Raw genomic sequence first — 11,290 nt, 5'->3', positions numbered from 1 at the left:
CTACCCTCACATCATTCATCACCATCATCATCTGCAGTGATCAACTGGCCAGCTGAACTTCACTGACCAGGTTGCAGTGGTCTCTCGAACTTGCAGATTCACTTTATACAATATTCACAACATGAGATCATGTCTGACAGAGAATGCAGCATAGCTTATGGTCCAGGCTTTGGTCTTGTCATGTCTGCACTACAGCAACTCCCTGCCAGCAGAAGTACCACAAATTCATCAAGCTGCTGCTCTTTTCTGATCACTATATTGGCTCCCTCTAGCAGCACACATTAAGTTCAAACACACAGTAGTCAATAGGGTCAGCAGCTACTGTATATATGCGGGAACACTCGTGAGGTCCAGTGTTCCTTCTCACCCAGTCAGGTCTGCTGATGAATGGAGTCTGGTGATGCCACCTCTCCATGATATTCAATCTCAATCATCACTCTTTTCATGTGTAGCCCCTACCTGGTGGAACAAGCTGCCCAACTCCATTTGAATTTCGGACTCCCTCGATGTGTTTAAGACACGTTTGCAGGCGCTCTTGTCCAGGAAATTTCTGTCTGATTGGTATTGCCCTTTAGTTTCTTGTAACCTAGGAAGTTTGTTCTGAGTTCTTCACTTGTGGTGATCAATTTTGTAACCTTGTCCTGTAACACTTGTTGCCACACAGTCTCTCAAAATGACGCTTGGTCAATTTTGTTGTCTTGTTTTCTAAGTCGTTTGAATAAAAGCATCTGCTAAACAATTAAGTATATCTGTAAATGTAATCTGTAGCAAATCCTATATTACTATCATCAAGAAATTGCACACAATGTTTCTGCTTTGGCCTTTCTCTAGGTGGTGGAGGATCTGAATTTATGCAGATGTAGCTATGGATCTACAGTATGTGCGCCATGGGCACTTCTATTCTCATAATGGTCCTTCAACACACACAGTGCTGTTGTGTGAATGGCTGATAGATTGTCTGAAACATCACATTCTGATGGTGGTCCTGACTTGTGGTGGTCTGGTGCAGTCGTGAATCTTTTTATTTGTTAAGTCTCATAAGTATGATATGCAAAGCATTCTTCAGTGACGTCATTTATTGAAGGAGATTAGGCCCTTAAGTTTGTCATGGTCCAGACCTCTTTGTTATACAGAAGGATTGATAATATGTGACAAGTGTACAGATTCATTTTGATCTCAAGTTATATGCATGAATTCCAAATCTGTCTAGCAGACCACACCAAGCTGTTCACTTGAGCAGCTAATCTGTTGGCATAGAGAACAGGCCAAGGTGATCTTGCAGCCTTTAGTAATGTTGATTTTGAGCCCAAACCAATCTGCTTGCTGTCCATCTACATAAACATATCTTAATGTGACAATTTACAGATCTTTCATTAGATCAACAGTTTTCTTGGAATCACCAAGGCTTATCAGCAAAAGCCTTAAAGTGTTACAGAACAGTGAGCCCTATTTGTGCCCTTTAGGGTGCCAAAGGAAGTCCAAACCAGATGGTTGTGTTAATCCTTTGCTTGAAGCAGCGTGACTAGTTAGGCGGTTTTGTTGGCTGCATGCTGAGTGCACTGAGGTGTTACTGCTTCATCTCCTCTTGAAAAAGGAGCTTGCCTTTTACACACAACAGTAATACATGCATGTTTCCTGGGACATGTAATACTGCAGTCTCTGTGTGTTGTCTGTCTGTCTGTCCATCTGTCTTCCACCATGAAGCAATTCTGCTCCCAGTGGACCGATTTTGTTACAATTTGGCACATTTATTGTTCAAGGAAATTTGTCCAGAATGCTTTGTTGAGAAATTTTGAATATAACGCAATGTACAATGTTTTGAAATGTCACAATCTCTCATTAAGGGCATTGTTGAATTTGTGAACCTGTCTGTCCTAAAACAGAGAACCATTTTGTGTGACTTCAGATGCAGATTAATTTACTCTTTTAAATTTATCTTGAGAGAAGTCACATCGACTCGTATATTTTTTTTATATTTTCCACTTTTACACGTTCAACGACTGCTGAAGTCAGAACAGTAAAACCATTGCAGAGTTGTTATTAGTGCAGCAGCTTATCCTTGATATGCTGCCATTACAAGTGGCGTCTGTGCCAGTGTGGCATTTTTCATGAACCTCAATCAGAGCAGCTCACTTCTCCTGCCCTTTAAAGTTGTACCCAGTAAACGACATTATGTTCCCGAGCATAAAAATCATGCATTTAAGCAACTTAGCTTATGTAGAAATGAATGAAAGACAAAAGAAGGTCCCCACTTGTGGTTCAGGGACCCCTTAAGCATACAGAGAATAAATGCAAACTCCTGATTCAGTAACACTAAAACAGTCTCACAGTTGCATTGTGTACAGATATTAATGATTCAGTATTTCTTCAACACTATAAATTATCCGCAAAGCTCCAGAATGATATGCTGTCTGTCATTGGTTGATGTAGGCAACAATTTTAGCTTTAGACTTCAACACAGATTTTAAATCTTCATCAGGTATGTCTTTTAAATAATTTGATAACTAACTCTTTGATAAAATGACTAAAATATTAAAAAATAGTCCAACTTCCATAACAGCTAACTGAGTCTCCAGGCACAAAATAACATTACACCATTTATACCTTTTCTTACTTGTTAATTTTGTTCAGGAGACCAATTGATATCAGGATCTTCATTTGCTAATTGCATGTCCTTGGAGAAGATCTGCATAATAGTCACACCTCTGTTCCCAGCCTGTTTTGAAAAGACGATAATTTGTGTACCTTGTATAAGATTTTGAATCATATTGCCATAAAAGAAGAAAACATAAGCCCTACAAAAAATCCACGCCAATGCAAAGACCCAAAATTCTCAACTGCTAAACTACGTGAAGCTTCTCAACTTCTACGCAGTCCAATAAAGACTGAGGTACAGTGCATTCAGAAAGTATTTAGTACCCTTCATTTCTTCACATTTTGCTATTTTACAACATTATGCACATATTTTTTAAATTCATTATTTTCCTCATTAAGCAACACTTGATACCCCAGAATGAGAATGCAAAAACAGAAATATTTACAAAATTATTAAAAATAAAAAGCTGAAATATCCCATTGGGACACAAATTTAGACCCTTTACTCAGTACTTAGTTGAAGCCCCTTTGGCAGCAATTACATACCCCGGAGTCTTCTTGGGTGTCATGCAACAAGCCTCACACATCTGGATTTGGGGATTTTCTGCCTTTTTGATCTACAGATCCTCTCAAACCCTCGCAGGTTGAATGGAGACTATTGGTAGACAGTTATTTTCAGCTCTTCCCAGACATGTTTGATTGGGATCAAGTCTGGGCTCAAAAAACATTCCCAGAGTTGTCCCTAAACCACTCCTTTGTTGTCTTTGCTTTGTGCTTATGCTCATTGTCCTATTGGAAAGTGAACCTTTGGTCCTGTCTGATGGATGGAGTGCTCGGAGCATGTTTATATTAAGGATAGCTCTATACTTTGCTCCATTTAGCTTTCCCACAATCCTGTCTAGTCTTCCAGTCCCTGACACTTCAAAACAACTCCACAGCATGATGGTGCTGCCAGAACCATACTTTGCCGTTGGGATGGTATTACATAGATGATGAGTGGTACTTGGTTTCCCTGAGGTTCATTTTTGCAAACCCCATGCAGGTATCTATGTGAATGTTACTGAGAAGAGCCTTCTGTATGGCCACTCTTATCATAATGCCCAGGCTGTTGGAGCATTACAGAGATGGCTGCACTTTCCACACAGCTTCTCTGGAGCTCATCAAGAGCGATATTTGATTCTTGATTACCTTTCTAACTAAGACCCTTTGTACCAAAATTTCTCAGTTTGGTTGGGTGGTCAAGTCTAGGTTGCTCTTGTCAACCTTCAGTACTGCAGAAAGATTTTTTTTTGGAGCCTTCCTCAGTTCTGTGCCTCAGTTAAATCCCATCTCTAAGCTCTGCAGGCAATTCTTTCACCTCATGGCTTGGTTTTTGCTCTCATACACATTCACTTTATTAATTGTTTGCAGTCAATTGAACTGACCATAGGTGGACTGCAAACAAGGTGAAAAAACATCTTAACAATGAAAAATAAAAGATTTTTTTTAGCCTTACCTAGATCTCTAAGCTCTGCAGGCAATTTGTTCAACCAACTACATGGTTTGGTGTTTGCTCTGATATCTATGGGACCTTCTATAGACAGGAAAGTCCCTTTTCTAATCAGTCCAAACAATTGACTTGATGACAGGTGGACTCCATACATCTCAATGACAATCAATAGAATAGGAGAGCTAAATTTCAAGTGTCATAGCAAAGGAGATTTGAATTATTGTGTCAATGTGATATTTCAGATGTTTATTTTAAATACATTTTCAAAAAAATAAAATCCTGTTTTGCTTTGTCATTCAGATGTATTGAGCGCTGCTTATGTGTGAATGTAAATGAATGTAAATAATTTTCACACTAGGCTGCAGCATAACAAAATGTGAAAAATGTGAAGGGGTCAGAATACTTTCAGAATCTACTTTATACAACTTGTGCTGTAATTAACAGAATATTTTCAAAAACATAAAGTAGAATTTTTAAACATCTTCATGAATCTCACTTGTTAGAATCTCAAGTTATTTAGCGAAGAAGTGTGCATGCCAGTCGAAGTGTCCCTTGAGTTTTACATTTTAAGCTCCCTGTCTCCCTGCGCTTTGTGGGCTGACGCACCTTTGATCGAATCTCATTTACCTGTGCAATATATTTAGCATACCACATTTGTATTTATAGATTCCCTGCCATCATATGAATGCAGAGTGACTCATCTCATCTTCCTCACAAGGTACATAAAAATGGAATTACCATTTGCTATTACACCTGACGAGAAAGTTTCTTGAATTTTTCCAAATGTCACTCTTGAGAAGTAAAGTAAACAAAGTGGATGTGAGGTAAATGAGAGACATGTAGAAAGAAAATCTGAATTGTATTGGTGAAATACACAAAAAAGCTAAAAAAAATAAATAAATCATACTGTATAATTTCCCTCAGCTTTATGTTTTAGGGCAATGGTTTTCAACCTTATCTATGCCACACTCCCTGTGAAAATGTTTGATTTATGTTGGCACCCCCTATAAAAGATATATCACATTTGAAGGTGAAGAAGATGAAATTTTCAATTTTTGAACCACATACAGTACTCTGGGTGAACAAACTGAATAAAAAAAAAAAAAACTTTTAACTCAGTGCATAAAATATAAATATAAACTAAGCAATTTACCCTTATAATTCTCAGTAATCTTGTAAATGTGTCCCCCGTGAATCTTAGACACTTGATCGACGATCCAAAAGTTGGGGTATCTTGCAAAGCATCAAGCGTTGTAAGGAAATGACACACAATCAACGATCAAGGGGTCCCAATGTAGCAACGGGTGCCAGCAGTGAAACACAGCTGATGTGCTTTGTCCCCAGATGACACCTGCACCAAATTTCAAAAATAGCTGTTTAATATATTATTATTATTATTATTATTATTATTATTATTATTATTATTATTATTATTATTTAGCAAATACCTTTATCCAAGTCGACTTATAAAGCAAGTTATAAAAGAAAGTATAAACATCAAAAACAACAGACAACAAGATAAAAATCTGAGCAAAAGGTACTTGTATGTAATATAGGTATTTTTTTATTTTACGTATAACGATAAATGTGAACTGAACTGGTTACACTACATTGTATTTTTAATAAAAGGTGTAGATTTTTGAAAGAGTCAAGAAGGTACCTTCATATCATGCTTTCTGTGACATACTGTGTGTAATTAAAAACAAAATGAGGATAATGTTCGATAGAGAAGATTCATGCTCTACAAACTAATGATCAACTTTTTAAATTAATTATGAGTTGTTCTTGCTGAGGATATGGTAATAAAAGAACTGAGGGCAATCATTTTTGTGTGAGTAAATTCCCTTATACCTACTGATGCCATTCTATTTGTTAATACATGGGGAGAACGGGCAGACTCCATACAGACCCTGGTGCTGTGAGGCAGGAATGACAGCTCTGCACTACCAATCTGCCTATGCTAAAGCATCTGTACTAAACTTACTAAACTTCATCCTGATTACTCTTGGGTGAAATTGTGTTTCTAAATTGTCCTTGACGTGATTGTGTGTGAATTCATCCTTAGATGCACTGGTGCCCTGACCAGGAATTGATTCTACCTTGAGCCCAATGTTTGCAGGGAGAGGCTCCAGCTACTCCACGACTCTGTCCTGGATAAGCCGGTCAGGAAGAAAGAACGATGGATGCCTATAACGTCTCTTCAGTTTTTAAAACTCTTGGATGTGTGAGCTCACTATTCTTTCTCACTGAAGCACACGCTGGCATTTTCAATCTGGCGTTAGCAGGCAATATCTTTTCAGAATAACGAAATAGCTTTAAATATAATGAAAGGATGTGAGTGCTAATAAATGTAACCTTTTTAGGTATCATTGTAAAGGTGTCTACAGAAAGACATTATCAATTCACATCTGGGCATTAAAATCCAATAATATCAGTAATGGTGCTTAGAGATTCCCAGGTGAATCCATGCTTCCTGGGCTGAAAGAGGAAGATGAGTGGCGAAGTTAACCGCACAACCAGTCTTCTATTAAAATGACTGACTCTCACATCAGCATTATGATTTTTGCCTTTTCCCCTTCATGAAATAACATGCATACAATATTTTGAAATATGTGTGACCTAGATCGATATTCAATATGATTTTTGGCTTGAAAATAGATGTATTCAGTAACATTGAAGGCTTTCTTTTTTTTTTTACAATGGGACTCCAGTACCCCTAAGTTCTATTATAAAACACCATAAAAAATATCTTTCAGTTTAGAATTGAATTTTACAAATGATTAGAAATGGTGGTGCAGTGGTAGCACTGCTGCCTCACAATAAGGAGGTCCAGGGTTTGTCTCCCAGGTCCTCCCTGTGTGCAGTTTGCATGTTCTCCCCTTTCTGTGTGGGTTTCCGAACACAGTCTGAAGACATGCATGTTAGATGAATTGGACTGTGTGTGTGTTCACTCTGTCATGGATTGGCGCCCTGTCCAGAGTTTGTTCCTGTCTTGCACTATATGCTAGCTGGGTTAGGCTCCAGCACCTTCCAGAACCCTGGTCTGGATTAAGCAGGTTAGAAAATGACCTGACAAATTAATATATAACATGATTGAGAACAAATTGAGTTGAAAAATACCAGACGACTCCTTTAAATCTTGGGGAATCCATTGCTCGTGTTTGACACGCTGTCCTGGCACAGCCCTCTCCAAGGTGGCGGCTTCAGCCATAGCCAGGTCTCATCAGCAGTCAGTATCCACTACAAAAAGGTAAAGGGAGATTTTTTTTCTCTACTTTTATTTATTACTTTAGAAACCCAGAACTTACTGCTTGCAAACTTGTTAAAAAAGGTAACTTTCTGAAGGTGACATATTGTATGAGTGGATCAGCTGTGTTACTTTAAGCAGTTTTGTTCTTTCTTATTGAAAATTTCCTGCCTCTACTCCATATATATAAACGCCATGACCTTACGTTTAATTACATTATAAGGAGCCTTAAACTTATTTCTGTAAATCTGCAATTCACGACTCTAACATGACTGCGTCCTTTTTTGTCACTTCAGAATTCCTCTTTAGGAGCTGCCAATAATACAGTCATATTTGTCCATATTTAGGATTTAAATTTTAGAAAATATATATTTTTCAAGCACAGGAAACAGACATGTCGGTGTCATATTGGCATTAAAGAAGACACTGTTTCTCCCTGATGTTGTGGCATCAAAGCATAAACAAAACATCTCTTTGCCTTTTATAATGCCTCACTTGTCAAATGTACTCTTCACTTAACTCCTAAGTAGGTCACCGCTTGTAGCGCTCTCATTGAAAATAATCACAATAGCTTACATTTAGATAGTAGATTTCTGTACTACAAGAGGAAAAAAAGGGGTGGCTTTTTTAGTTTTTATGTCCTGGGAATTCCAATGAGATGCATCAATAGCATTCTGTGAATTTCTCTGATAGAGAATGCAATTTTAAGAAACCATCTCTAAGTGTTCCATTTAACCGAGTGCCATTTGCACGATTGCACCTTAACTGCAGGTATATACAGTAGTGATTCCACGATTAATCTTTAGTTTTCATTCTTCTGTGGAGTTCCATTAAATTTTTCTTAGATTACAACATCTGCAGTTTCTGTTTTTGCCCCATTGACCTTGTCAAGTACTCAGTACATTAAACTAGCTGACGGCATCGAATTGATTTTTTCCATCACAAATTTAGAGTGTCTCAGTCGTGCATCCTCTTATTATCTGCCAGGTTTTTGGACATTTGTGTGTCTATCACTTTCAGTTATATGTTCAGTAGCTTTGATTTGGCTTCTCTTGTTTCTTTTGGGGTGTCTTGGTGTTAATGATATGAACAACGTACAACAGTATGAATATGTTGCCATGCAGCAGGGATCAACACAAGAAATGCAAGAGTTCTGACTTGTACACAACGGTGTAGGTGCCATTTTATACAGTCTAGGCCATTATCAGAGCCGCTTGGTTCCATCTCACTGAGGGCTGACTATTTGGTTTCTGAGATTCTGCCTAGTTCTGTTGTATGTGACCACTGGCCACTCATTTTGATTTTGATGGGCTGTTTGCCTGTTCTTGTTTTAACGCCTTACGTGCCCTTGCTTATGCTTTGATTGTGAGGTTACGGCACACATAAGACCCAGCCTATTTTTCTACACAGTCTTATCCCAATCATTAGAATTCCTGCAATAATGTTATTGAAAAGACTTTTCGCACTGACGCTGAACCTTTATTTCTTTGCTATGTGTGAGCCTTCACCTGGATTGTAAGCAGCACTTGGCTGCTGGGACTTCATACGTTAAGGAACATCTTTACCTATTGTGCTGTTTCAGCCAAGACTGCACTATTGTCGTGACCAGGACTAGTTTTTAGGGTCCTTTTGCTTTTTTCCATATTAGATGCCATTTTGCATAACTGTCGATAGGGTCATGTTCCACTTTTCTAGGAGTTAAATCCTTCTTGCAAATCCATCTTCATGTCTTGACTGATTTTTGACTTTTTGTCTGATTTTTGTTTTTGGTTTTTGCCTCTCATCTGGGTTTTGGTTGCTTCCTTTATTTTTTATTTGTTTTGATTTGCCTTTGTTGGTTTGTCTCAGACTGAACAGCTAAGCATAGGCTATTAAACCTGTGTGTTCGTGTTATTGCTTACCAGACTGAAGGATCGTTGGCCATAGTGTGCCCACTAGGCAGTTGGGGTTTCAGACACTACAGTAAACAGTCTTGTTGTTTCAAGACTTCGTTATGTACAGACCTAATTACGGATATCGTCTCTTACTTCTGCTGATGCTGAATGTATAAAGAGCTCTTAATTCCCAAGTGAGTAACCACAGGCAGAACAGCAATGAAGAAAAACGGTTCTTCTATTCATTATATTCAAAAGTGTAATGTCACAAGCAGAAGTGCCATATATGTATTTTGTGGCTAGAAGAGGGCGCCAGAGAGCCCCAACCCACAGTTCCAGCAATACACCACACATTTAATAGAATAAAATATAGATCTGTATTCTTCTCTTCGGCACCTTTTCCAATCCTCTTGTCTAATGAACAATCTTTATAACAACAACAACAATAATAATAATAAGCCACCAATTATACAATAAATGCTAGGTCTTCTTATCCTTCCTCCTTCTTCGCCTCTGCTGAGTACTGTCTGCTACCTCCCGACTCCAACTCGCCCATCTGTGGCAGTGGACGCCCTTTTATGTCTGACCAAGGAATGCTTCCGGTATCATTCTGTCCCCTTAAGGAAGCACTTCAGGGTCATAGAAAAAGTAGAGTGGACCTCTCCTGACAGCACCCTCTACTGATTCCAAGGGACTTCTACAGGGATGCACTTCCGGACTCCATTTCCCCAGCACCCCTGCAAGTGTCCCAACTGGGCTCTTACACATGGACCACTGCCACCTAGCGTATAGGGAATGAACCCACTCCCAAGCTCTGGCTTCCTCTGGTCCCTCCATTATTTTATACCAGCTGAGCACAATTTGATCTTTCTGTCCAGCTGGCCAATGACGTTTCTCTTGGGCCTCCTGTCTAGGTAGATATGACATGGGGTGCCAAATTGGCCACCCTGTATAACTGGATGCAGCAAAAAGATCAAAATATGGAGTTGTGAGTTCAAAACAGACCTGCCAAAATGACAGAGCTCCCAGCTTTCAGTCCACCTAGGAGGAAGAGATAACTGTCTATCATCCAGTCTGCAGACGGAGAAAAAGAGAAAGATTTTAAGACAAAGTGCCAACCCTTGGTGCTGCAGTGGAAACACAGTGACTGTGGCTCTTCAGCTGTCCCCTATGCGCACATGTGTGACAATATATTTATATAAATATTCATTTGCATCTTCATATTTGTGAAGCACATTTTACATGTTATTATTACTTTTATTATTATTACTATTATTATACAGAGGGTCATTTTACATCCAGGTTCCAACTGTCCTACAGTAGGTCATCTTCATGCCACAAATAAATTATGACAGTTTAAGTTGAATACAAAACAGGTCAACCATTTGTGACCACAAATCCCCTTAAAGGCAGACTGAAAGACACCAAAAAGAGAAAGAAATGGAAAAGACTTAGTAATAGCCAGTTTAAAGCTTTTATACAATTCATGGAAATTGAATGTGATATTAAAGCATATTATGAAGAGCCCCAGCAGAGTTTCTGCCCACAGTAGACTATGCTGTAATAGGAGTCTTCAGGCTTGATCTCATGGATGAGAGTGATGACTCTTGTCTAGGTCCTTTATAATATATCCTTATACTTTTTAAAGTCACAGTAGTTTATTTTATTAGTATTAAAATGAATGTACTTAGGTAGACCACACCAGAATTTGAGTGCCTGTAGAGTTTTCAGTAGCATAATAAGATTGACATGTTTCCCCTGAAGTATGAGGACCTAAACCATTTCAGAATTTCTTTTTGAGAAGGAGGATGTTAAATTCCACTCTAATATGAATTGTAAGCCAGTGATAATTTACAGGGTCTAACATTGGACCTCTGGATCTCCTTTTTACTGCTGTGTTTTGAATAAACTGAATGATAAGTAGATGAACCGACACATTCTACCTGCTTTTAAATCATTAATACTGTATATTCCATTCTGCTTTAGACAAATAGATGTATAAGCGTTTCAAGATCTTGCCATGTAATAAACTGATTTCATGTGTAGTTTTTGGAGCCAGACAAAGGTTTTAATATGTAAAATGTA

At 38.4% G+C, this 11,290-nt stretch overlaps 1 protein-coding gene across 1 annotated transcript in view; it reads right to left on the bottom strand.

Annotated features, from left to right (window-relative positions):
* Window positions 1–10,199: 10,199 nt before the first annotated feature.
* LOC120516971 overlaps window positions 10,200–11,290 on the bottom strand; it is a 164,109-nt gene continuing 163,018 nt past the window's right edge. Inside the window, exon 7 of the mRNA XM_039739011.1 lies at window positions 10,200–10,279. Coding sequence (XP_039594945.1) covers window positions 10,200–10,279 — 80 coding nt within the window. The remainder of the gene's footprint in view (window positions 10,280–11,290) is intronic.

The sequence above is a fragment of the Polypterus senegalus genome, chromosome 16 (genome assembly GCF_016835505.1).
Source record: "Polypterus senegalus isolate Bchr_013 chromosome 16, ASM1683550v1, whole genome shotgun sequence".
NCBI lineage: Eukaryota > Metazoa > Chordata > Cladistia > Polypteriformes > Polypteridae > Polypterus > Polypterus senegalus.
Note: the sequence above shows the minus strand (reverse complement) of the source record. Positions and strands in the feature narration are given on the sequence as shown.